At 41.6% G+C, this 27,722-nt stretch overlaps 1 protein-coding gene across 2 annotated transcripts in view; it reads left to right on the top strand.

Annotated features, from left to right (window-relative positions):
- TSPAN14 (tetraspanin 14) overlaps nt 1-27,722 on the top strand; it is a 42,665-nt gene that overhangs the window by 5,304 nt on the left and 9,639 nt on the right. For both annotated transcript variants that reach the window (XM_032190719.1, XM_032190720.1), the window contains exons 2-5: nt 9,064-9,161; nt 16,741-16,791; nt 25,479-25,625; nt 26,239-26,409. In XM_032190719.1, coding sequence (XP_032046610.1) covers nt 9,081-9,161; nt 16,741-16,791; nt 25,479-25,625; nt 26,239-26,409 — 450 coding nt within the window. In that variant the 5' untranslated portion in view covers nt 9,064-9,080. The remainder of the gene's footprint in view (nt 1-9,063; nt 9,162-16,740; nt 16,792-25,478; nt 25,626-26,238; nt 26,410-27,722) is intronic.

Here is a 27,722-nt window from a genome sequence, read left to right as displayed (position 1 = left end):
AGGAGGTGTTTGAATGTTGTTTTGTCACTTCTCTAATGTTTTCCTGCATTGCACGGTAGAGGTTTGCATGCTAGTCCTGTTCTGAAAGTTACACAAGTGCCTTTCTTTCCCAGAAAGTCAGTTGGTAGGTGGAACAATTACCGTACCATTGTTGAGCTGTCTGCGTGGCCACAAAGTGCTATTTTTTCTTTTGCTCCCCAAGCCTGTGATCATCCTGGTTGGCTCATAAAAACAAAGTTCTCCTGAGCGTGGGCTGAATGCAGCTCGTGTGCCACGCAGGGAGGGCAACGACAGTCAGTGAGCTTTGCATGAATGGGCTGCAAGTGCAGGTAGGGTGGATCCTATGGTGCTGGGAGGCTGTATCAGGAGCACCTGTTCCTCCTGGATTTGAAAGTGGGAGCCCTGTTACTTATGGGGGGTGGAAAGGGAGAAAAATTGACTCTTCAGTGGCTTCAGCTCCACATCATGTGTCTGACATGGACACAACATTGCTTAAGCAGAACAAACGGTCAGTGTAACTAGTATCACATAGATAGTTGTGTTCACTTCTCTGCAAGCTCATGGCTTTCTGAGGTCGTTTAAATTGTTAAAATATATAGGGACATTGAGTATAAAGGCTAAGAATATGATGCAGACATGAATAGGCTGTGTGTTATACCCAAAGCAAGGCATACTTTTAGGAATAAAAAAAATGACATGGTAGTCATTCCTTTACTGTGTATTACTATAATCAGTCTCCCGTTTTTCTCTGTGGGGGAGGAAAAAAAAAAAAGAAAATGAAGGGATATCCTCTTTGGCTGAAATGTAACAGGAGACTAGAACAAGTGGCATTCCTGGGAGAAGTAGAGGAAAGCCACAATATGTTTAAAAGTTTAGGATGTTGTCCTCTGAAGAAAGAGCAGATGTGTCAGCAAAGCAAGTTGGCGGCTTCCTGTTTTTTTTCCAAGCTGTGATGTGTGATATAAAGTGGTATAGCAAGTGGAGGACCCGTTCTGTTCTTGAAGCCCAGTGGTCTGCATGGAGGCATGGGAAGGAGCAGATGGTGTCTGTGGAATACTTCCTACTGTTGGATAACTAAATATAAAGAAAATTATTCCCCATGCTGGCAGTTCTGGCTCCCCAAAGAAAATGCTTGCTTTGCAAGACTCCAAAACCTTCTGTTGCAAGGGAAGGGGAAAAAAATCAAATTATATGGTTGTTTTAATTTGAGACTGAGTTTTGCCCTGCTACTGTTAATGTTATAGGGAGTGGATATGTGTCTGCTCTCAGGAGAGGTGGGAGAAAGCAGCTGAGGGGTTTTGGTCAGCTAAGGTTGTTCTGGCTACTTGTTCTGACAGGCTTTGCTCCCCGAAGTGAACAAACGCCTGGTCAGAATGAGTGACACGCTTGTGTGTTTCCCAACATCTGAGCTTTCTGTGAAGTGAAAAAGGCAACCATAGCTTGTGGTTTGTTTCTAAATGCTAGAGTTACAACACGTAGGCAAGCTGCTATTCTGGAGAAACTGTGTAATAGTTTTACTGTATTTTTTCTTGGGGAAGAAAGATTATTCCAGACACTTCCAAGGGGTTAATGAGCCATTCATTGAGCTGTAAGTGTCTAGTGTAGATTTAATTTTTCCTAGTAATCAGTCTGAGTTTTAACTTTTGTGAGTGTGGATTATTCCATAGTGCTTTAGAAGATAAGGTCAGTGCAGCCTACATCTTACACTCTTGCTGTTGTTTGCAATTCTCAAATATTAATAGAGCCTGACAGCTTATGAAATGATCCTTCACTTTCTCCTGCCTGTGTTCAGAAAACCAGTGACTTTTGGACTCATTTTACTTGTGATGTTTCTTTCTCTTTCTGCTTCCCCTGCTGTCTCTTGCTTTAAGTCAGCATACAGAATAGATGCTTTATGTGCATTCAGCTCCTCTGAGCAGATCGCTCCTCAGCGGGGTCAGAGGTGCCGCTGTAGTTGGTGTTCCTTGTCAAGGGCTGCTGAATGTTGGAGCAGACAGTTTGTATCTGTTCACTTAATACTGCAGCGAACCTGAAGTCAGCAGAGCAGAAATACCATAAACCTGGTGAAATTCAGTACATGGCTGAGTCAAGTTGTGCCTCTGTCTCCTCAGTGTCAGTAGAAAATATTTGCAGATTGAATCTTCACAGTCACTGCTTGTGTTCTGTGGTAGTGTTAGTTCTCATTCTGACTAGGGCTTCGTTTTTGGTGATGAAAAACTGAAATTTCTGGACCTGCTTTTGTGTGTGTGTGTGTGTGGTTTGTTTTTTTAGAAATACTGGTAGCTTTTGTAGCTAAGTAGGAAAAAAGACTTCACTAGTGTGTGAGCAGGACCAGCTGACTGTATCTCTTGGTAGCTTCTGTGTGAAGAGTTGTGGGAAGTGATTGTTACAAGTGCTCTTGTCCTCCCTTCGTGGTCTTTGATTGCTGCAGGAGTGACTGCTGATTGTGTGCTCTCTTCAAGTCTTCCTTTCCTGTATTTTTGTTAGGTTAAGAAAATAAGTAGATCTAATATCCTGTGAGTAATAGCTTGAATGGTTCCCTGAATTGCAGTTGTGGTGCTTTTATGCCAAAGATTTGGTGGCTTTTTAGTCAAATGGGCAGTTCGGAAGAGGTTATCAGATTATATTCCTTAATGCTTGCGTATATTTTCAGAATTCAAGGTGTCTGTATTCCGAATGTTAGTCTGAGTTCAGAGTACTTTCACATGGTATTTCTGATTCAGCTTGTCTGCATGAAAGCATCGGGTTTCGCCATAAGCAGGTGCATAATGTCAGTGGTCTGCAGAGCTTCTGTGGGGCTCTTCTGAATTGCTGCTGCTTTGTTTTGGGTTTGGGAGCACTGATAGCTGTTCCTTACAAGTTTTCTTAAGTTGCAGTTTATGCTGCAGTGAGTAAAGCCTGGTCACTGAAAGCTGAAGCTCTTCCCATCTTAGAGGGGATTGGGTCAGTTCTGAGGATTGTTGTGGAGTATATGTTGGAACAAGTTGGGCCAGAAATACTCTTCAAACAGTGTGAGGACTTTGACTCTCCAGCATACTACAGAAGTAAGAGCCCCAAAAGATGATGTTTTGAGAAATCTGTCTGGCTTTGGTTGTATTTTCCATTAACTTCAAAGATTTGTTTTGGTCATTATTTCTCTATTAGGAAAGGAGGGATAGAGAGGGATAACCTATTAGCCATGTCTGCCTTGCATAATGAGTCTTTCAGGTTAAAAAATTAAAAAAACCAAAAAAACAAAAAAAACCCACACCTTTTGTTGAATAATCTTCAGGTTTCTTCTAAGAATGAGCAGATGTTTCTCTGCTCTTTTGGGTTGCAGCGGAAATAAATATACCCTTATATACCCTTGCTCCTTAAGAGAAATGTGTATTTCTTTAGAGGCCCTTGTAAGAGTTCCTTGGAAACAAAATTACTAAATAAAGATGACACAGCCTTGCAGAGTTCTTGAATCATCAAAGTGCTGCTATCTCCCATTCCAGAGATGGGTTAGCCTGTGTAAGAGCTGTAAATTCAATCACTTTTTTTCTTTTTGTTCCCCAAGCTCAGTCCTTACACATGAAGACTTGACACCCAGCACCTGCTGCTGTACTGATCATGGTGACTCGCTGTGGTCAGTTTCTCTGGGGATGTGGAAAGAGCAGTCTGTAGGTGTTTCCTGGTTGTGCCCTTTTCAGAAAGGCCCAAAGAAAGCGTGAGCTGCTCCTGCTCAGGGACATGTCCATCTTTCCACTTCACTCACAAGCATGCACGCCAACAAACAAACAACCCAACCACAGAAAACTATTAAGTGAGCACCTCCAAGAGAATGATGCTTATTTTTAATAACAGTGACCTGAATGAATGAAGTAATGTTTTTGTTAGGGAGTTGGTGTTGATGGCATAGTGGAGTTAAGCAGGCACACCTAAAGAAGCAATAGGCCAATGTGCATCTCTTGCTGTATGGTAAAAAATTCTTTCCACTCCTCTGCTGTGCTGTGCTTGTGTCCATTTCCTTCACCAGGTTCATGTGGACCCGATACTTTGTATTGGTCGATGATGGCTGGGGAGGGAACAACCAGCAAAATTATTTTTTTTTCCTCATGCCTCACTTCTGTACAGTGTCCCCCAGCTTCATCCATTTCCATGCGTTAGCCTCGTGTCGTGTTGTCTGTGATACTCGTGTAGAGAGCACTGCAGTGGTACCGAATTACCTTGGGCACACTCAGGAGCTGGTGCTGCTTCTGGCCTCCCAGCATTGTCCTTGTGCTGCCACCTGACTGTCTGCACTGCTGGCATCCGTGTGACTAGCGAGGTGGGTTGGGAGGCTCAAGTCTGCTTTCTCAGCATGTTTGACAAAATTGCGGGGTTGACTTGCTGGTCCCCTTCTGTTGAGTAGGATGAGGAGTGGCTGTGGATTGCACTATGGGACAGGGAAGGAGGAATTGGTGCGGTGGCAGCACTGGCTTTAACTGGAACATGAGCGTGGCTTAGGTCTGCTTGGTAAAGCTATAATGCCTCCTGAGGTTCGGAAGAGTTTGTGGACCTAGGCTTAGAGATGCATATTAGTGTTCCAGTTTTTGCCTGTTCTACATTGGTATCTTATCTTTGAGGATTTCCTTGCATATCCACAGGAGATTGGTTAATACATCACAGCTTTGTTTTGTAAGGGTTAAAGTCTATAGACTGTATCACTGCTACAGTATTTGGAAAGGAAGAGTGGGTGTAGAAATGCTTTTCAAATGGCAGCATTCACTTGATGAACGACAACTTCTTTTCTTTGTTAAAGCTGAAAACAAAGTTATAAATTCTACCAAAGCAGCTGTGCTCTATATTTAATTTTTAGAAATTCCTGTTGCTATGAGTGTGTGATAACTGCCAGCTGAGACACTGTGACTTTGTCAGAAATGCAGTAGAGAAAGTGACTAGTCAGTGCTGCCTACAGGCTGCCTGAAGCTTCCCAATGTTTTGTAGCATCACTAACCATAGTTATGCAGCCTGTGATGCAAAGTACATGAAGTACAGAGGTAGCAGATTTTTGTCTGATAACAGATCCTTCCTACGCTAGGACTCATGACTGTTTTTAGTATAAACATGGGAAAGGTGGCTGTGTGGCTTTGAGTGGGTTGTTTGGCCTCTTTATATGTAGGGTTGGGGAAAAAAAACAGTCAAACATACCTACACTTCAGATGTCACATGTCAGAATGTCAGTCCCACACCAGTAGGGACCATACTTCTCCGTATAGCATTTGGTGGTCTGTCAAGAAGAACCAAAGGCTCCCGATGTGGATAAGCAAATGCAGTAAGTCAAATCTGCTCTCAATATAGGTATTTCAGGAGGAAACATCTGTCTCAGGAACCATGTGCTGTTGTAGGACAGCTTCTTGCAACAAAGAACCCATGCTGGTTGTACCGGACCCCTGCCATTTCAGAGCATGAAGAAAAATAAAGAGCAAATAAAAAATCACTTTCCTTTTTCATCCTGTGACAGTCCTATGATGGGTATGGCTGGGGCGTCTCCCCAGTTGTATGGGGAAATGCAGAGAGATGTGTTACAAGTTGTTGGTCAGTGATGACTTAAGCAGGCAACAGTGCTTATCAGTAAGGACACTTCTGACGCTCCTGGTGCTGAGTTTCTCTGCAGCTGGAACTTGAATAATTGGATGCAAATCTGTGTTGAAGAGGGCAACCTAACAAAGTAAGACCAGACTGCGCTTGTATTTTGGTTCCTGAATTGCTATGCTTGCTTTTCTGCTTCAGATTGCACCTTCAGGCTCTTAGTCTGTGTAACTGAACCCCGTTTTTAAGGAATGTAGTGATGTGAGACACTTTGCTGTGTGTTGTATGCTGTGTGATGTGTGCTGGGGCAAACGGAGGCTTGAACATGGCTCAGATTAGTGAGGTTCTGCTGCTTTGTCCTAGCATCTTATCTTCTCCCTCTTTTCCTCAGATCTATCACACTTGCTGACTAGTTCAAGTGTATGAACCTAGATTGTTAAAATATGAGTTGCCATTTAGAGCTAGAGATGTAGCTATGTACTTAGTCTAAGGGATTCAAAGCTGGGAAAATCAACTGGTTGCTCCTTCTCTAGTGTTCTCTCAGTAGCACGCTTAGAAAAGCATGCTAGGAAAGTTGTGTCCAGCAGGCTTTCTTTGTAATGTCTTGTAATTGTAAGATGCATAAATGCTGTCTATGAAGCTGGATGGGATGAAAATGTCAGCAACTGAAGTTGAAGTAGGGCGTGAGGAAATGGAACTGTCTATATCTTAAGAATGTGTGTTGCAAAACTAAGCTTATGCGTGTGACTGGGTTACATTTAGAGAAGTAATTTCCAGTTATTGCCCGTACTGCCATAAAGTAGCACTTCCATTATTGAAGTACAAAGGTTGTGTGTGTTAGCTGGTGTGTCTGTAGTTATTGGGCTCTTGTTATAAATGAGCTGTGACCATACAAACTAGTAATAGGATGAGTTTTTGGATGGCAAAACTTGTCAGTGTTTGATTAAAACTGAATGGGATTCAACTTTTGTACTATTGAAATAATGAGCTAAGGTTCTAATGGTGAATATTCATACCCTAGCATGAGAAATTTTGCAGATATTGTTTCTGTTAGAATGTGCAATACATCCTTTAATCTTTCTGCTGTTTCTCTGTAACCAGCTTAGTAGTTTATTGTGCACATACAGTCTCTTTATTAGAGCTATTCACGGCAAAAAGTTTCAGTTCTTATTTAAACTCAGTTTTATTCCATCTCATATGGAGGTTTCTCAACTTTTCATAGTAGCTTTTAAGCAAGCTTTCTTCACTAGTGCTCCAATTTAAAAGGCTGCATCAAGTACATAATGATATAAAAACATGGTGATACTGAAATTCTATTCATCTACATTTGTGCTTGTGTTTCTTAACAATAACAAACTGATAAGCTTTTGAGGATGTTGCTGTTAAAGAGCCTGCACCTCAGGATAATTGAGCTCTTGCTTCTCTCTGGTGAGGTTGCCAGGCAGTCATTCTGAGTGCTGGACAAGTGCTCCTCTGCCCAGTGCAATGCACTTCTGGTAGCATGCATATTTCTGCATTCATGTGACATTCGTTTCAAGCAAGAGAAGTTTTGTGCCTTAACCAAAGTGTTTCAAACTTGGAGTTTTCTATGAAAGAGAGAGCAGAGTATTTTGTTGCTGAAGGGTCTTTCAAGATGCTGTCTAGAATTGCCTGTGGATGTGTCTAAAACAAACTGCATAGGTATCATCTTAAAGCTTATTTAGGTGATGTCTGGCTTTATTATATATAAATTAATCAATTTCCAATCAAGTGGATCAGTGTAACTAGTATAACACCTGCCAGTTTTCAGTAGGATCTGAAAATTTATCTACATGCAGTTGTCTTGGGTTGGAAAAAGCAGAAATTGTCTGCAAATCTTTCAGTCTTACTTGCTGTATGAGGTCACCTGACTTTCCAGTTATTTTTTTCCCGTAACTTTGTAAAAGTATGGAGTGTTTACTGAAATGTTCTCTTTAGATTTTCTGCACTGTTTCTGCATTTCTGATAACTATCTCATGGTTAGGCTGCCGAGAAACTTTCTGGATGGTGATAAAAAGGAGGTGAACGTGTCTGGACCATGCAGGGACTTGGTTTGGTTGCAGGTGGAAGCCAAGCCAGGGACAGGGAGAACTCTGGAAGGAAAATCAAAGCCTACCTGGGATCCTTGTGCGTAGTTTCCTGGGTGGAAGATGTCTGTCATGTGTCCTATCTGTGTATGTGTGGCTTTAGCTTCGGGGAAAGGCTTAAGGCAAGATTTGAAATGCCTGTCATCAGACTTCAAAAACAAGTTTTTCCGAGATGACACTGATAGTAGTAATTCATGGTTGTCCTGGAAAATGATCAGTAGTGTACTTACAATAAAGAACGTACGGGTATTTGTTCCTCTCCCTGCTCTTTTGGGGTGTGTGTGTGTGGTCTTTTTTTTTTTTTTTTTTTTTTAACACCCAGTTACAGATTGCTTTCTAAAAGAGATGTATTCGCCTTCCTATAACTATGGCTGCAGTGATGATCTGCAGCTAACCATTCCATGGCACTTTTTCAGACTTTGCAGGCTAGGCTTAGTTTTTGCATGCTGTCTGTAGATGCCCAGGTCAGCATAGTCCTTGAAGTCTGTTTCTTAGCGATGAGGTGTTTGGAAAATTCTCTCTGCTTGCTTCTGTTGCAGGCATTTCCTAAATGTCTTACGGGAGGAAAACATTTGTCTCAAGTGCATGGAGGGTTGAAATCTGGAGCTGCTGCATGGGGTCGGTTGTAGGCAGCGTTTGTTGTGTGGTCAGTTCTCTGAAACTTGGCTGGGTGGGTGAGTGCTTTGTCTTTCCAGCTTTCATCTTAAGAGCTTGTCCTCTGTTTTTCTATACATGGCATTTCTGCAGAAGTGGGTTAGCTACAACATGAAAAGCTTTATTTAGTTCTCTGAACAATTTTGTTTGAGCAACAATTGCAATTGAACCTTATCTCTCTCTCACATATAACGAAACATGAAAACAGAACTCTGCAGAGCAGATCAGCTGTCTGATGGTGTGGCTTTTCTTAAGAATAAAACCTCTTGTGGTGTATTGTTTTGATAAAGAAACATTAAAATATGGAAAGGAGTAAAACTCCCTGTTGTATTTAGCACCAAAGACATTTAAGTTTTCCAGGTAACCACTTGGAACAGATTACTAGCTCTGGGGTGTTGGATGTAAAATCCACAGGGTGTGTTTAGACTTTTTGCGAAAGTCCAGGCAGCTGTCTGTGTAAATACAACGGCTTTGAGGGAGTGAGAAAGCTGATGTGGATCTTAGGGTAGTTATATAGCCAGTTTCCTTTTTGGGTGTCCCTCCCTGTTACCATGTTAGTGCACTTAAAGAAGATAAAGTTATTAAGCAATAAATACTTAGAAGGAGTTTGGGGTACGCGGAAGTTTGTGAGCTGACTTCAAACGTACTTCTGAGTGACATGTGGTACAGGTTACAATAGTCCTATGTTAACAGAGTGAAAGATCTGGAAAAAATTTCTTGTTCTTAAAATCTTTGACTGATTCTTTCATTTTTTTTTTCTTCTATGTAGGCGCTGTGTTATAGAAGATGCACTATTACCGATATTCTAATGCAGAGGTTAGCTGTTGGTACAAATACCTGCTCTTCAGCTACAACATTATCTTCTGGGTGAGTACAAAATGTAGAAACAAATAGTTTGGGGGTACCTCAATTTCATCTGTGCTTCCATTCAAAATGTGTCTAAATCTTTAACTGAAACCAGGTAGCTGATCTATAGTGTATGTCCCTGGTGTTCTGAAGTTGCAGAAGCCTATCCCATGTCCAAAAGTCATTATTACTGAAAATTATATGGATACTAATTTCTCAGTCTTCCTCCTCTCCTACCATTAGATGGAAGATAAATGAGTGAAGGAGAGATAATAGTCTTTTTTTATGCAGAAGGGAAAGATCTGCTTTAAGGATTTGTCAAAAGAAAGTAGTCTCAGTTGTTGCTGACAGGGCCTGTCCTTTGGATGATGGAGGCCACTAAATACTGGTTGTGTGTTTGGGCGAAGGTTAAATCTGTCCTTAAGTGCACTTACGTGGCATGTTAGGTTGCTTCCCTTTTTAATATAAGTGTCTTCAAATATATCTCTTCAGATCTTCTTTGATCTTTGTGTTGGAGTGTTGCAGCTATAAGTACAGTTTGCAGAAGAGAAGGAAGGAGTTGCCGGCTGTTAACACATTTCTGGGGCTTTAGAATGTAATCAGGATCTTGAAGGTTATGCTTCCAGGATAGCAAAGCTGTCTGATGCCATCTTTAAATACTTGATTAGGGACTAGCTTGCCTCTAATGTTTGTTTACTGTTAATTCAAAGAATGCAAAATCAGATGTGTGGATTTAGATGAGTATGATGGTCAAGATGACCAAAGCACCTACCTTAGGAAAGGCAGCTCTTCAAAGGTCAGTATATAGCCTTGCATTAGAAATAGTATTCCTTGAGGGGTTGTGAGGCCAAAGGTACTGATCAATTGAACCTTTTAATTCTTTTCAGAATGTGTAGGTCAGGTATTAGGAGCTCACACCTGAAGTAATGGAAGCTTAAGTCATGGTAAGGCATAGGTAGTCATGATGAAGTGCAGGTACAGGGACTTTGCCCAATGCTAGCAGCTTGGGTTAATGTTTTCATTCAGAGCTGAAATGCTTGTATAGTCTGCATAGTCTTCTCTAAATACTTCTATTTTTTTTCAAAGCAAGTAGGGTCAGATAGTAGGAATCAAAGAATGGTATGTGGTTGAAACATCTTGTTTAAGTTGAGTAAAAATTGTTTCGTTTCATCCTGACTCATCTGAGATCAGTACTTGTGCTAGAGTAGACTATATAAATCTGATTTTTTTTTGTCACTGTTCATCAAACCACCCCATCTTCCTAGACCCTAAAGTTATGGATTTAGATAGTTACTACTAAATTTATCTGTATTAACTTTAGAGGGAAAAGTCTGAATGTAAGCTACAGACAACAGAATCTTGTTCATACTTGTCAATAATGACTCGGTGGTTTGCTTGATTAACCCACAAAGTTCTGGTAAACTGGATTAGCATTTCTGTGCATTTTGGCTGCTTTGGTAGTATATAAAGAATGAGCCTTTTTGAAAGATGAGTATGTGATGGGCAAAACTCTGAGTTAATTTAGAATCATAGAAAAGTCTAGTTTGAATGGATCTTCTGGAGATCATCTGACTCAGTCTTCTGTTCAAAGCAAGATCCTTAGTGTAGGGGATCACTGCTCAAAGAGGAAAGCCAGGAATCTTGTGAGCTTCTTAATCATGAATTTTCTGCTGTCTTTAGTCATCCTAATAAAAATGTTAGAGGGCTAGGTTAATTCTGAGACTGAAATGTCTGGATGCTGTTGGAAACCACAGAACTCTGCTACTGTCACAACTAGCTTACTAGTGCACTGTTTTAACATGATACTGGAGCATTAAGCCCTAGGGGCTTGTGTGGCCAACAGGGCGGAAGAGGTGTGAGTTGTTGCTTGTCCACAGTATTGCCGTAGAGCAAATGTTTGAACATAAGCGATATTTTTTCCCCTATCATTTGAGTACTTTTATCATAGCTTCCTGTGTCATAACTTAAGTCCTCATGCCACCAGCTCTGTACTTACTTTTCGTCTTATATAGTACAACTCCCATGTACCTGTAGCAGAATGCTGTAAGAGAAATAGTATTTCTTAGGCTGTGTTCTTTGAAGTTCTGGTTTTCAGAGAAATCACTGTGTTACTGAAGGGATGCTCTTACACAGATAGTGAGAGATGTGTGAAATGGACAGATTATTTTTTTTGTTGTCCCCAAATGTATTAAGATTGTGCTAGACCTATTCCTTTCTAGCAAATAAATAATGAAGTACTGCTTGGGTAAACAGTCTTTAAAGAGCTAAAATTATTTTGTCTTTATTGGGAATGCTATCAGTCATTTGTCTCTGCTTTTTTTTTTTTTTTTTTTTGCAAGAATTCATTTTTTCATTTCCTGAGGAGTTCTCAAGTTTTTGAATATTGATTGTATTCTCATGAAATTAATGATGAAAGTCTAAGGATTTTTGCTTTCCATAGAGAATCTTTTTAAGAGATGCAAAAATGTTGAGAACTTGAAGTACAGTTCATGGGTTTCCGATGATTTTTGTTTTTGCTGGAAGAATTGTTCTTCTGCAGGTGTTAGTAGTTTTGGTAGTTTGCTCAGTGAATGGTCTAAAGCTTCTGCTGAAAAGTTATCATCAGGCTGACCTGGTAAACTATGTGTAACTACAACTCTTTTGGCAAGTGTGGCAGCTATAGTTGTAGAACAGGCTATGTAAAAACATTGAGTGGGAGGGTAGGCACTCTTATAAGCAAGTGCATGAATTTTAGCCAATGCAGTAGTTCAAGAGTCTATGACATCAAGCTGGCTGAGATGGAGAGTCTAGCAATGCATTTAATTGGACAAATCAGTGCTGTGTAGAAGAACAAAGTAAATAAGCTTCTATGTGCCTTAAAAGAAGAGTGGGCTAAAAAAAAATCAGAAGGGAAATGTAACTATGTTAAAATCAGCATTTAAGGAGGCAGTGCTATTTCTGATCAAGATTTTTTGATTTGCAAGACAGGTGCATGGGCACTCATGGGTAAACTGCTCAAATCTGCCTGCTGGAATGAGAAATGTGAATGCTCCAGCAGGTGGGCTGTTAAAGTTGCATGCTGTGGATGCAGCACAGCTGCACTGGATCAGGTGCACAGCTGGGCCCAGGAGCCCTGCTAAATCCAGTGCCTCAGGCTGGGGCTGAAAGAGGTGGTCCAGCCTTTCCTCTGACAGATGGTTTGTTTCTACAAACTGGAGTTGGATTTGGAAATTGATCCCAAAGTCAGCTCTTGTTTGGCTACGTTATTTTTAAGTCCTGTCATTTCCATGTGAGTTTTTTCCTCAGAATGAGGGTGGCCACTAACGGTCATGAGAGATGACACCTTGGCTATGTGGACAGCCTTTTTGCCCATTTGAGTTGTTTTCAGGGATATGATGCTAGCTAATCTACATGTAAATATAGATAAACTGTGTTTGTCTTTCTGTTGTGCTTACTAAAGATGCAGTACTTCTGTTGTTGCCTTCCCTGCTGTATCTCAGAATAAAAGTGAACTTGGTGAACTTCAAAATATGTGGTGTCTTAGTTTACAGGATATGTAGACTTCTCCATGGGTGACTGGTTTTCTTCAGTTTGTCATGTTTCAAATTCATTTCATATGATGAGTGGAAAAATACTGAACTTAAAGGGGCAGATATGGTTCTGTTACAATATTTTAATAATGGCAAGCTCACTGCTTTGTCATCCTTTAGAAATCTGTATTTGAAAGTGTTTTTTTTTTTTTTTCCATGTGCGCAACTTGAGAGTAGAGCCTTAGTTCTGATGGTCTTGAGTTGTCTGACTGGCTTCCAGAATCATTTCTCTGTGCTTTGTGCTTTGCTTTTCCTTCTAAGAAAGGGAGTGGAAGTCACTGGGAGGCTTGGTCTTGGACATGAGTTTAATGTGCAGTTCCTTTGTTTTCTTGGTTTTTAATCATGCTAATAAGATCAAACTTCTCCAAATACACTCCTTTGAGTAGTGTTGAGGCAGGATTGCAGCCCTGCAGTGGATGCTCAGAAGTTTTGGTGAAACCACCCTATGGCATGCAGCAAGGCCAGACCTCCTGCTGAGCTTCAAAGCTGCTTTCGGCGCCCCCCTTCTTCCTGCTCAGTAGCTTCATTTGGTATATTGAAATTAAAAGACTGCAGTGCTGTGAGAGAGGAAGGGCCTGGCTCTGGCACCTTGCCGCACTGAGTCATTCTGCAAAGGGAGCCTGAGTTGTGCTGTGGGAGCCCAGAGGAGTCAGTGGGGCGGGTGGGGCCCTGCCTTGTGCAGCACTGCTCTGAGCCTTTGGCTTTTGCTTTAGAAGGCCTCTGGAGTAAAAGGAAGTGCCTTAGTTGCTTTTCTGTCTGCAGTTGAAGGCTTTTTGGGGCAGCCCAAGAATTATACGTTGGCCAGGATGTGGCTATTTGAGTGAAGGATTATATGTGGTTTTGTCTTCTGAAGCCTTTTAGGCTGTGTGTAAACTGATTGCCCCTCTAATGAATTGAGGGGAGAGAGTGAAATAGGTTTCAGTTGCTGTCATCTTGATTTTATCTTCTAATTCTCTGTAGCTTTGTTTCTGGTTCGTAAGGGTTTTGGGTAGGGGAGAATTAAAAGTTTTCACTTGTACTATAGGTGACTTGTAGGGGCCTTGTGCTGAACGTGAAGATGATGGGCAAAAAAAAATCTCTTAAGCTTGAAATTATTTTCCAGAGTTTATTTTTGGAAAGTAATAGAACAACTAAGCTACTATCAGGGTTTCTTGGCTTTTGCAGCTTATGTTGTATTTCATGAATACCTAAAACAGCAGGGTTGTGCCAGGAAGAGGAAAGAATCCACCATCAGGTTGTTTCCTGACCCCAAGAGGAAAAGTCTGGAAAGAGACAAGGATAGGAAGGAAGGAAGGGCTGTAGGCTGCAGATTAGTCTGGTGTGGGTGGAGCTATGATGACAAACACTATTTGCCAGGGGCTGGAGAGAGTGTTTTTCTTAAGAGTAACATTTTATGCGTGCTGAAACTGAATTCAATGGGAATACATTCCAATAACTTCTAACTGGACCTTGAAACAGGCTGACATGGTTTGTGTGCAAGGGTCCTACTGCAGGAGCTGTGTTCAGCTACAACCTCAATAGGAGAAACAAACCAGGTGCTAAGTTCTCTGTTTGTAGGTGATCCTCATAGCATAGTTGAAGGAATTCAAAGGGTGCTTGGGAACAGGTAGTGTTTAAGCTAAGTGGTTGTCTGTCTGGTGCTTGGGATCTGGCATCAGTATCCTACCTCTTGTGAGTAGAGCTTAAAGCTCAGTGTGGTGTGTTCATGCTCTGGATTTTTTCAGTTCTAAAGCAGGAAATGATCAAGCACTGGCTGCTAGTTTAGTTTCCTGTTCAAAGGGGTACAGTTGAGCTGCTTTGTGTATGTTTCCATCCAACCTTTTATGCGTCATATCTCATAAGTGACTCAATGACACAGAAGTGAGTTGGGTAGTCCAGTCATTTTTCTTGCTTAAGTTATTCAGATCCTAGTGAAAGGCAAACTTTTACATGCTTCTCTTTTGAACTAGCTGGCTTGCTCACTCTCTCCCAGGAGCACTTTCAGTTAGCATTGCTGCTTCTCAGCTGCCTGATTTCCCACTCCTGTGGCCAGTTCAGTGAGCTGATGAAGGTTAAAACTCTTCTTTCAGTTCAAGCTGGATCTGTTCCCTTGTCTGCCCCACAGCAGTCACTTGAATGCCTCCTTGTGCAAGAATAGCAGAGAGGATATCTTCCTCGAGCTAATTTTCTGTAGAGTTCCATTCTGAGTATACCCGATGGTGCTTTTTTTTATTGCCATGGTCTTTAGATCAGTTTTCAGTGAGATACTTTAAGTACCTTGCACATGGCACTTAAAGCAAAGAAATCTCACTTGGGTAAATAACCACTGTTTTACAAAGACAACCTATCTGCAAGTAAGTAATCTCACCTATAAATATAGAAGCTGGTGTCTTTGTTCCTCTGGCAAAATGTTATACTTGACTGCTCTTTGCTAAGTTTGCTGAAGGAACTCTTTGTACTTTGGCTGCTTCCCATGAGAGTTCTGAATCACATCTTAGTTGGACTGAGTTTTAGATTTATCAGTGTTAATTCTGTGAGACCAAGCCTATATTTCTGCTGATAAACTGAGTTTTACTTGCAGCTAGTTTGCATGGGTGCTCACAGCAGTAATTCTGCAAAAATAGTGTTTTGTGAAACTGAATGCTCTATAAAAAGAAATGAGAGCAGTGTTTGTTGAGATGAGAATGAAGCATGCTAGTGAAAATGTACTTGATAAGAATCCATTCCAGTTTATGTAGGAGGGTAATTATAATGAAAGACAGCAAGTCTGAAGAGGACACTTACTAAGCAACATCTGGAAATTTAACTCACTTAGCACTGCTTTGCCTAGTTGTAACTCTTCCTGTGTATCAGTTGTGGGTTTGGTTTGTTGATCTGCATGCTTAAGCGCCACCGTATGGCTTGCTGCGTGCACAGACAGAGCTGTCTCACATCATTTGAGTAATTTTTACAGAATGGCATGGATGATGACACTTGTAGCCCTTCTGGCTTTCTTTTTCCCCACTTCCTGATGGAGTACACTCAGAGAAGCTTCATTTACCCTGAATGCAGTTTAGAGGCAGCGGACAGTGAACCCAGCAGCACTTCAAACCCACCCACATTTTGTCGTGTGAGGGGAAGGGTCCCATTTCTTGCTTGTGCTACAGGAAATTGCTTATAATGCACATTCAGTTCATGGGAGGCACTGCCTTTCCTAGCAGAAAGGATTCCCTTTTCAGGGTGTTTTAAAGGGATTTACTTGTCATGCTCCTGTAGGCTTGGCTGGTGTGTAGGAGCAACCTCAGTTGTTCATATGGTTACAGTGGACTCGGTACATGGGTGTTTCAAGCCAGAATGCCATTTTAAGTAATTGATTGGGTGGAGGGTGATGATGGCCCTCAGTGTGTAGAGGTCATTTTAGCTTGATTACTGAAATTGGATACTAAAAACGAACTGCCTGAGAATGGAGAAATGGAATACAAATTAGGACAAGGATCTAATTTAGTTTGGATGAATATAATTCAGAAGTATTTATTATGCAAGCATGTAAATTGGTGTGGAGTTTGTATATTATGCATTAGATCTGTTGCTTATTGCGAGTAAGTGAATTGAATTAAACTGAAGCAATGGTAAAAAGGGCTCAAACAACGCAAAAAGATGAGAAATTGTATGTAATTAGGGAAGAGTCTAATCTGAGTCTTGACACCAAAGTTATGAAAAGTTAAGCATGCCTGCTGTCTAGGAGTGGTACTATAACGTGACTAAATACAGAATGACCTTGAAGTGTGTTAAATATTTTGGAATCTAATGTATCCCTCTCAAATAATCATGAGTAATCAAAGTAAAATACTGTCAAAAAGTAGTTGGTAAATGCAGGATTTTTATAGAATAAAAGCATTCTAGATTTTCTTTCTAGGAGTCACTTGTGGAAGAACGTCCTGTTACTATTATCCGGGATTGCAGACAATGTTTATTCTACTTGAGCAATAGTGCTACTGGCTAAGTGTTTGAGAATGTGTTTTCTCACTGATTAGATCTAATGTTCCTTTTTTTTTTTTTTTTTTTTGCTTTAGCTAGCTGGTGTGGCGTTCCTCGCAGTTGGACTTTGGGCATGGAGTGAAAAGGTAAGGGTAGAAATGTCTGTTGCATTGTTTAGTGGCTGCTCTCTCCTGCCCCAGTAAACCAATTTCTCTCCTCATGAAGCAGTGAGGATTAAATATAGCATCAGAGCTCAGGACCATGTTCAGATGATCTAAACTGAAGTTAGTTGGAGTTTCATTTTTGCCCACGATTGGGTATTAAGCTGTGTCCTTCAATGTTTAGGCCTCTTTGTAGGCTTTAAGAGTAGGGTTTAAGAGAACTAAAGATTTTAGACTTTATGAATAATCTTTGTGAATAGTGTTTATGGACTGGTTCTCTCTATGGACATGTTTTCTAAAATAAGCTTATCTCCTCACCTCCTTTTATTAGGAATGAATAGTGTTTGAAAGGAACATAAAAGTTTCATATATATAAAAATTAGAATGCATCTCTAGGACCATAGTTCTGAAGTATTTCCATCTTAAGTCCATCTGTTATCTTTATACCCTGTGGAGTTGCAGAAGTGATTGTATGACCATGCAGAGGAACAAAATTGGGAAACATGATCCAGCCAAGTAATGCTTATTTTAGTAAGGTTTCTTTCAGCTTAACAACTTCCTCAGTCAGAGGAAGTCTGCAGGCATGTACCTGCTGAACTCTCATCTCACAAGAGAAGAGGCAGTGTAGGTGTGGAAGTGAATGGATCACCACATTGTTACAAATGTGAAAGCATGGCTTTGTGACTGCAGGCAGTAGGGAAAAATGTGACAATGACTGGAAGACTTAATCTGTGTTTTAATTAACAGAAGAGGGCAGCTGCCCTCACTGAGTTGTGCTGCTGAGTAGATACACTCTCATTACCAATGTAGTGTAACATTTCCATAGAGCACTTGTATAGAGAAACTGCCTGCATACAGTGAGGTTCTGGGATCTCTCTGCTTTTTGGAAGTTCAAGTTTTATGATAATTTTAATGCCGAGGCATTTATTCTCCTCATCGCTCCCAGTGTGTATGCATGATCCTCACAACTATATCACTGATAGATAGTAAGCAGGCTAACTCCATGCACAAATACATTTACCTTCTATTCCCTTATAAAGGGATTTTGTTTCCAGTCCTTATGGAAGGTGTTTTACGGAAGGTGTCAAACTTGTCTTCAGTTTGTATTCTCATTTTCCTAAAATTGCTTCTGTACAAACTGTTCTGTGGAGAAACGCATATGATATCTGGGGTTGGAAATGACTAGCTCCATTTGCCACATGGCCTCTATGGTATGTTAACATTAGTAATGCTTTTACTTTCAGTAAAATTGTTGACTCTGATTTTTCTTAAATTTTGCCTGAAATGTTTTTGTTGTCTGTTCAGTTTTGTAAATAAGTGCCTGGAAGCTTTTCCTGTGGCTTTAAACTTCTGAATGGCTCATGCAATCAGTAGGTTATTTTTCATGCCAGTTGTTCTGTGTGGACGCTTTCATATTAGTGCCACAAAGCCATAGTCTTTGTATGTGCCTGTGTGGATCTGTGTGTTTGCAGATAAGTCTCAGTGAACAATAGATAGGAAGTAAAAGAAAAACATTCCAGAAGCTGTGCTGCAGCCTTTGGGTAAACCCAAAGATAAACTAAAGGTGGTGGGAGAACTTTAAACATCCTGTCTCCTAGTGCAGCATGAAGTACGTTGGGTCCCTTTAACTGCTTTGTTCATTCTTTTGTCATCTTTTCCAGTATGACTACAACTCAGATTTTTTTTTCTGGACATTAGTCCTGTGTATGTCTGTGAGCTGATAATATATCAAAAGCATGGTGTTTTGTGTCAAGTCTTGAAAGTAACTTAATAAAAATAAGTTACCCACCCTGATTTGCATTACCTGTGTGCTGATGAGTCTAATACAGTAAATTTTTTGATCTAATTGACCTATTCTTATGATCTTTACATGTGCTTTGCTATTCCAAGCAGTCATGTAAAAGTTGCTGCACAAAATTAAGTCTATACAATAAAAACTGGATCAATGTTCATACAGTGTCCAAGAAGTATTACAAAAATCATTAAGAGGAAATGAGTGTCACTGCAATAAACAAGTAATAAAATCAAAATTACACAGCCAAAATGTCTGAAAAAGTTTTTTTCAATAAAACCATTTCAAGAAGGACACAAAGCAATATCTGGGAAACTGGAGATGGGTCAGTTTAACTTCATTCCAGCAAATTCATGACTGATAACAAAGGGAGAGGGAGCAGTCTGCTGGAAAACAAAGCTGTTGCTTAGAGGGACTTTGTGGGCCTGGAAAAATGAGTTGAGGGGAACTTTGTGAAAGCTTATTTTTGCACTTTTAATTTTTTTTTTTTTTACTCCACCCCAGACATGGGATTTATCTCATGCATTAGTACAGGCTGGGTGGGGGCTCACTGCCTGGAACGCAGTTCTGTGAGGAAGAAACCTTGGGCTGCTCATCAAGTTGAGTATCAGTCAGCAGCCTGCCTTCGTATCAAAGGAGACCACATGTGTGCTGGGCTGTATTAGCACTGGTGCAGCCAGTGGCTGAGGGAGGAGACTTCCAACAGCACTTGTTACTCTGGGGACTGCAACTGAAATACCATGTCTGCTTTTGGAAAAGACCCGCCTGCTACAGGGGAGCCTACCACAACTTACTCTATTGTTATAGGTTACTTATTCTTTAGTCTTTTTAGCTGATCTCTGTGCATCTGTACACATGTAAACTGTTTAAAGGTATGCTCGTAGCTTGTGCTGTAAGTCAGTGACAGTGTGTTATGGTGACAATCAATGTCACAGAATCACAGAATTGTCTAGGTTGGAAGAGACCTCAAGATCATTGAGTCCAACCTCAGATCTAACACTAACACGTCCTCCACTAAACCACATCAGGAAGAGGTTCTTCACCAAGAGGATGGTCACACACTGGGACAGGAGTTTAAGAAGTGTTTGGACTGTGATGGGAGCCGTTGGGCTCCCAGGGCATGGTTTGCCTCACATTGCACAAGTCCCCCCCTTCAGACTCCATACAGCACACCGGCAGCACATGGCGCTGAGGAGGGTGCTGAGCTATTCTCCTTGCCCTGCTGGAGGAGCCAGGGCAGGCAGCAGAGCTGTAGCTCCAGAAGGAGCGCAGCTGAAGCCCACGGAATCAGCTCCTCCTCTAAATACTCCCCGGGGCTTTGGCAGCCCAGCTGTCAGCACCTCATGCTCGCATTTCCTGACCTGGTGTGAAACAGACACTGACAGATAAAGCGTTTGTTCAAACAAACAATTTTTGCAGAGACCAGAGCTCCTGGAGTGAGTGGATGCTCCCCAGGAGCCCAGATGGTCACTGTCCAGGTGGAAAGAGGAGTCTCTGCTTCAAGCTTCCCTGCAGTGGTGTCTTCAGCTGTATGGGGTGTGCCTCCCCCAGGGGTGGTTTTGCTGCGGAGAGGACATGGAGGAGCAATTCCCGACTGAGCAGCATCTTCTCCATGGGCAGCATGCTCAGCTCTGGGGCATGTGGCAAGCAGGGTGTCACTCATTCAGCTTCGCAGCCACCGAAATCATTGCTGGTGAAATCCCTCCTGCGCGTGCTTGCCACGAGGATGGTGGTCAGGTCAGGAGGTGGGTGACAGCTGTTGTTGAGGCATGGGTGGCAAAGTTGGTGCCTACCAGGATACAGACACAGAGCTGCAGATGTCTGAGGTGGAAGGTGTGCCAAGTATGCCAAGGTGTTTCCTGAAGAAGAGCATCTCTGGCACAGCGTGGCTCTGGGGCCACCTCGTGCTGCTGCGAATGCCAGCCTCTGACTACTCGAAGGTCAGGTAGGTGTCTGAGTTATCCTGCTTTGCCCCAAGCATCAGCTTGATTGAGAGGGTTTTGCTGGAGGCATTGGTCAGCATGAACTCTCAGAAGTGGGTGGTGGGCAGCATCGTTAGCTGCATCTGGGCTGACTGAGGCAAGGCCTCCCAGGCTTCTGCCACCAGCTCCTGAAACCACGCATGTGCTGTTTTCCACACATCCAAGTAGGAGCCGCAGCAGAGGGTGTCCAGGAGGTTCGGGTCCTGATTCTTCAGCTCGTGCTCAGGACAGTGGAGGAAGCACAACTTGTTGCCCAGTATCCGCTCCCATGTGCACATGCACTGCAGCTCCACATGGAGGCAGGAGTTCCTGGCCAGCCTCTCCCCTTCGGTGCCCAGCTCCAGGTGGAAGGCGCGCCCAGGTGGTGGGTTCAGGGGCACGAGCAGGCGGTAGATGGTGTCACGCTCAGTGGGACCAGAGACGCTGCCCACCCCAATGGGTGGCTGCAGCCATGGCATGAACTTGTTCCTGGGGAGGCCCTGGCAGGCGGTGAGAAGGTTGTCCACCAATTCCTCCACAACCTTGCCCGTTCCTTCCAGGTCCCTCACCGGCCACTGCAGGTACTCGTTGACAAATCTGTGGGCATCCAGAATGTCATTGGGGTCTTCCTCAGAGTTGTCATAGTCCTTCTTTCCGGAGATGCCTTTCTTGGTTCTGCTGCGTAGCTCACGGCACAATTTCATGAGCGTGCAGCGGAACACAAAGAACTGGACGAGCTCTCCCGTCAGGACCCAGAACTGCCAGTGCTGCAGCACAGACAGGAGCAGGGTTCCCACACACGCCCAGCCGTGCTCCTGGTCCCTCTGCTTGATTTCCAGCAACAGCTGCATCACGCGAGCCTGCAGCTACTCTGCACATTGCTGCATGCATGTATTTGTAGCCTCATCCAGTTTGTCGCTGACATTCTGTGGGCTCTGAATTAAGCCCAGGAACGTCAAAGCGAATAAGATTGCTGAAACCATGGTCTGAAAGAGTTCAGAGAGAAGGGGGTCAGTGGGGCTGGGTGGGAGCTGGCTGGTGGCCAAGGAAGCTGGGGCAGGAGCCGCAGACCCCTGGGGTTGGGTAGGAGAGGGGGTGAGGGAGCTGGGCGGCAGCAGGGACTGCGGCCAGAGCTGGTGGTGACAGCCACAAGCCCTGCCCTGAGCGGCTGGGCCCTCGCTGCAGGCTTAGCAGCCCATTCCAATGCCTCACAACCCTCTCAGTAAAGAAGTTCTTCCTAATATCCAACCTAAAACACCCCTGGTGCAACTTTAGCCTGTTCCCCCTTGTCCTGTCACCAGGCACATGGGAGAACAGACCAACCCCCACCTCGCTACAGCCTCCTTTAATGTACTTGCAAAGAGCGATAAGGTCACCCCTGAGCCTCCTCTTCTCCAGGCTGAACAAGCCCAGCTCCCTCAGCCGCTCCTCGTAGGACTTGTTCTCCAGGCCCCTCACCAGCTTTGTCGCCCTTCTCTGCACCCGCTCAAGCACCTCGATGTCCTTCTTGTAGCGAGGGGCCCAAAACTTGAACGCAGTACTCGAGGTGCGGCCTCACCAGAGCCGAGTACAGGGGGATGATCACTTCCCCAGCCCTGCTGGCCACACTGCTGCTTATGCAAGCCAGGATGCCATTGGCCTTCTTGGCCACCTGAGCACACTGCTGGCTCATATTCAGCCAACTATGTAAGTCCAACTAATGTAAGTGTAAGAAAAATCAACTGTCCTTGTTGGATGTTTTCGTAACTTCTGTACTAATGTACCTCAAGACTGTAACTGTAAGTTTTTTCAAGGCAATTAGTATTTGCCCTCTGTTACTGATGTATTTCAATTGAGGTGGAGGTATAGTGCTTATAAACATGAAAAGAAATGGAAAATAAAGCACGTACAATTGAACTCCTAAGTCACTGTTAAAAATGACTGAGAAGAAGATTTAAAGACTTTTATTTCTTGATTTTCTTGACACTGACCTCAGTAAGTGGGCTTTATTTCTATATGCCTCATTTTCCTGTCCCTTTTGAGTTGCACACATTTAGAATCCGCACTGCATGAGGAAAGAACCTGTAAGAAATCTAGATGTTATTGGGAAGGGTGGCCTGTGCTGCAAAGGGATTTATAAATACCAGTTTTTGCAACCTCTTGCTTGTTGCACTAGTACCAGATGTCACTTCCAATGAAACCTGATGTGTCATTGTTTAATATACAAAACTCAGCCCTGGAATTTCTTTGGAAAAAAGGCAATTCAGCTCTACTTCCGATGTTTTATTTCAAGTAAATCAAGGTAGGAATAACAGCCTTGTGGTCGGGGAAGAAGGGGAGGCTGAATTACTGCTTATTGAAAGAATTTACTTTTTCCTTGAAAGTAAATAATTCCACAAGTTCAGTTCTTTGGCCTGTGATATCAGTGATATCTTGAAATCCTGATTGTTGGTGGGGAGAGAAGGGAAAGTCAGATGGCACAGGCAGAAACGTCCTTGGAGACATGAGTGAGATAAGATAGTGTCTTTGAATTTTTGAAAAAAATTGTTTTTGGAAAATCCTTGAACTAAAAATCCTTGAATTAATTTTCTTGTTGACTTCCTTCCTTTGGGATTTTTTACTTAACATCTTTTGTTAGCATCCCTACGCCCTCCCCACTCTTTTGAAAAGAGACTGTTGTAAACATCAAATGTGAATATGAGGACTTGTGAACCAATGTTCTGAGGGTGAATAATAGAACCCAGTTCCTGCCTCCTTTTCTTCATAACATCCTTTGATCAGAGGAAGTTTTCCTACAAAAGATGTTGCTTGAACAAGTGAGATTGTCTGAGAAAAGCTTGAGTTTGGGTGTGGGAAGGAGATAACTGGAAATGGCTGTGAAATTTTCAGCATCCTATTCATGTTCACGTGACTAGTTTCATAGCTTGTTTCATAGCATGTGCACTGAATTCGTCTTGGTATCTTCCCTGTTTGCAGCGTCTGAGATGAGGGTTTTTGAGGCCAGAGTTTGATTAGGCAGCACTCCGATTTACCCACTAGACTAAGTGTGATAGCTAGCTTTGAGGTCTCTGTTTGTAAGGATGACAATGCCACTGATGACACTGACTAGAAACGCCTTTGCTTCCCAGAACTTTTTGAATATTGGGAAATCTATAAACCATAACCAATTCTTAATAGGATATTTCAACTCAGTCACCAGCCTGTGGCAAGGCATTCCTGAATTCTACTGTTTAATTACTTTTTTTGTTCCTTCAGTCAGTTTTGATTTAAAAACGAACAAAAAGCAAAGCAAAACACAAACACCAGGCCCCTATTGTCTTGCTGTCACTAAATTAACAGCTCTAATAAGATCTGTTGTAAACCACACTATGAAAGAAGACAAACTCCTGTTTGTCTCTAGAGTACTGCTAACCAGTGTCTTTTCATCAGCTGAAGTTTTTCTCCATGTGAACATTTTCGCTTAAGGTTTTATTATACAATAAATCCAATACAGTATTTTTGTTAGGTAAATACGTAATTGTAAAGTGATACGAATTTTTCCAAGGTATTTTCTTGGATTGAATATTCTTTGGTTGAATATTCTTTTCTTAGGTTGAATATTCTTTGCGCTTAACTCTAGCACAAGTACCTGAGTAGCAAAATAAACATGTACATTCTCTTGACAGAATTAGACTGCTTGTATAAGTTGTAAACCTTAAGGAGCTTATTTTATACCTTTCTCTTGTATCAAATGCAATTACCTTGAGAATATACTTTAAAAACCAAACAGTAAACATGTAATGGCATCTTTTGTTATGTCAGTTTTAATAATTTTTCCGTTTTCAAGGGAAATATTTCCTCCTTGAAATAATCAGTCTGTTGCTGGGTCTGAGAGGAGCATTAAGACCACATCAGGGCTGCTTGGATGTTGCTATGGATTATTCTTGTTAACTTCAGCAGTTTCAGCTGTTTGTCCCTTCTGTTTTTTTGGGGATTTGCACGCTATTCTTGCACATTACCTGGAAGTCTTGTGTTATATGTATTTGATGGGATTGTAACAGTATCTGGTGCATAAATTAATTTTGGGAAGGTGACTGCTTCATTGTATTAGCATTACATTTACATAGACTCAGAAATTCTGTCCCAATATCTGGGTGGACAGGCTTAATAGGTAAGATTGCTATACAGATAAGAGGCATTTCCAGATAGTTAAGAAAAAATAAAACATTGCTGTTAAATTAGGTATATTGCAAGTGTCCTGTTGGAAAAGGGTAACTTCTGTTGTTGTGAGGATTTTATTTGTGGTGAGAAAGGAATGCTTAAACTATCTTTCTGTTTTTTTGTTTTTTTTTTGGGGGGGAAGGCTTTGGAGAAGCACTTGAAAGACTTCTCAGTATTAACTAAAATGGTGAGAAGAAGAAATCTGTTTCATGTGAAAACTAAATCAAAATCCTATTTCTCTTCCTTACATCACCCATATCCTTCTTTGTGGTTAGTGTTCTCTCTCCCTTTCTGCCGCCTAAACATCAGGATTGGAAAGATTTTTTTTTAATGACTTTGGTCTTCTCATCGAGGCATTTCAAATTAATGTAAATCATTGGTCCTTTTGCCTTGAAACTAGGTGAATACTCAGTGATAGTACTGAGCTTTTGGCACCATCTTGTGGAAGCTTGTTTGGCAGATAGACCTAGGAGAATGTAATCTGAAAAGTTTAGATTGTACTTATTAAAAGAATTAATATCTTTCACTTCTTGTTAATACTTCCTTTGCTGGTGTGAAGAAAACTGGTATCAATAATGCTTCTGTGACCAAACTTGTCTGAGTGGGTTACTGTTTGGAAGCTCAAGGATTTGCAACCAGTTCATTTGGAATCATGTAAAAATCGTGGCAATTCAGAAGGATTGTTAAATGAAAAATGTACATAGTGGTCATCTTTCTGTTATCCTGTTTTTCTCTTTCAGGGTGTGTTGTCTGATCTAACAAAAGTGACCGGTCTTCATGGTCTGGACCCAGTGGTGCTTGTCTTAGTGGTGGGAATAGTGATGTTTACTTTGGGATTTGCTGGTTGTGTAGGAGCACTGAGAGAAAACATCTGCCTTCTGAAGTTTGTAAGTATCACCACTATATGAGGGAATTATTACGTATGTGAAAGTAGGAAATGATGGGTGAAGAACCCGGGGGACAAATGAAAATTAATTTAGAGCATTTGGTTTGTGACAACATGTGGTGAACTTACTGCCCTGACAAGCATCTGTGATGAATGAATGGTATTAAAAGCAGTGTAGGTTTAAACCTAATTATTTCCTCCCTGCTTCTGGAATATGTTCCTTGCTTTTCTCATCCAGCTATTGCAGCGATGTTTTTAGAGTATGTATTTCAGAATCTAACATTGGATATATAGCATCACAAAATATGATGTGCTGGAACATAGCTGGGAGTTACTGAAACGAGATCATATTGTGGCTTGGGGAGAACAAAATCCCTTAAAAGCTTAATCTCTTCTAAATATTTAGTGGACAAAAAAACTTGGGAACTTGAGTGACTACTGTGAAATCTCTTAAGCATTTGTTTTTGTATTGAGGTTTTCTTACTTTAGATTTAGAAACAGTTAAGCTGGAAAAAAAATACATAACAATGGGAACTGTCCAAGAAGCAGTGGAGTTGGAATGGGGATGTATTCAAAAGAGTTATTCTCTAATTTGTGACTTTTTTCTTTCACAGTTTTGTGGAACAATTGTGTTTATATTTCTGTTGGAGCTGGCAGTAGCAGTTCTGGCTGTCTTGTTCCAGGACTGGGTGAGGGACAGAGTCAAGGAGTTCTTTGAGAATAACATTAAGTCCTACCGAGATGATATTGACCTCCAGAACCTCATTGATTCACTACAGAAAATAGTAAGTTCATATCCTGTCACTTTTCCTGTGTGTTCTAAGAGAATATGTAGATATGGCAGTCTTCCTCTTTGTGTTCTACGGCATTGCAAGTAGTTTCTACAGATCTATAAAACCCTGTAGATAGTAGTGCCATGTGACAGAAGTGCAGTTTTGCTGTTTCTGTATTGAAAGCATCAGAGAGGCAGGACTGCTGAGATGCAGTGGCCTTCTAAGTGCATGTGTGGGAACTTACCAAGCATCCACCTGCCTTTTGACCTTGACTTTTGTTCCCCTGTTCTGGTCAGTGTTGCACCAGGTGAAGTAAAAACTGAGCAACAAAAACTGCTCATCCTGGAAAAGTTGTGCAGTGGAACTATGGACTAGATTGTCTGCGCTCTTGTTTTAGGAGGCACTGCAGTCTTGTTCAGGGATATAGTAAGAGGGTCTTTTGTTTTCTGAGAAGCACCTCAGCTTGAAGCAAAAGAGGATTTTTCTGAACTGGGAGAAGCTAGTACATGCAGTCAAGGAAGATTGAAACAGTTTTATGCCCTCGTAGTCCTAAAACACACAGTTACTAAAAGACAATGATATATACCAGGAGATAGCAAGGCCTGTGCTGGTAAGGGCCTGGTGGCTTTCAGTCAGTTAGCTGCTTTTTACAGTCTTCCTCAAGAAACAACCAGTGAGGGCAATTCTTCTGATTATATTTATTTATTTATTTGTATCTATATATGTGGACAGAAACAAAATACATATGTGAGTACTTTATAAAGAGGTAAAAAGGTTGATTATTATATATATTTTTTCCCTTTTAAAAAGGTTGTTTTTGTCCTTTTTCTTTTTTTTATAGAAGATCGTGTTTAAATATGTGCTCACAGCTTTGTTTGATAGCAAATCCTGTTTTTAGACTGGATGTCAGTTTGAACAGTTGTATATTGCCAGCAGCTTTATTTACCCTGTTAATTCACTCGTGTGCATTAATATTGTACATGAAACTATCCTCTTACTAAGCTGCCTGGGTGGCTTTCAGTGCTGTTTGCTTTAAGGCCAAGGGCACCAGAGGTGATCCTGGCCACTTTAAACACCAGGAACTGTCTCAATTTTGTCTACGCTGTTGTTACTCTTTCTGTTTTTCTAGTTAGTTTCATTGCAGTCTCCCAGGGAAATGTGCTAAGCTGATTTACATTTGAACTTCAGTTAAGTACTTTTCAATTAAACTAAAAGGCTGAACTTTTTAAAGGGAGTATACTAGCCTTGTTAATGATCAAAGAAACCTGAAAAAACAAAGATCAGAATCTCTGAATCAGCCTGTCATTGATTTGTACCTGAAAGTA

This window comes from Aythya fuligula, chromosome 7, assembly GCF_009819795.1.
Source record: "Aythya fuligula isolate bAytFul2 chromosome 7, bAytFul2.pri, whole genome shotgun sequence".
Classification (NCBI taxonomy): Eukaryota; Metazoa; Chordata; class Aves; order Anseriformes; family Anatidae; genus Aythya; species Aythya fuligula.
This window is presented reverse-complemented; position numbering and strand designations above follow the sequence as displayed.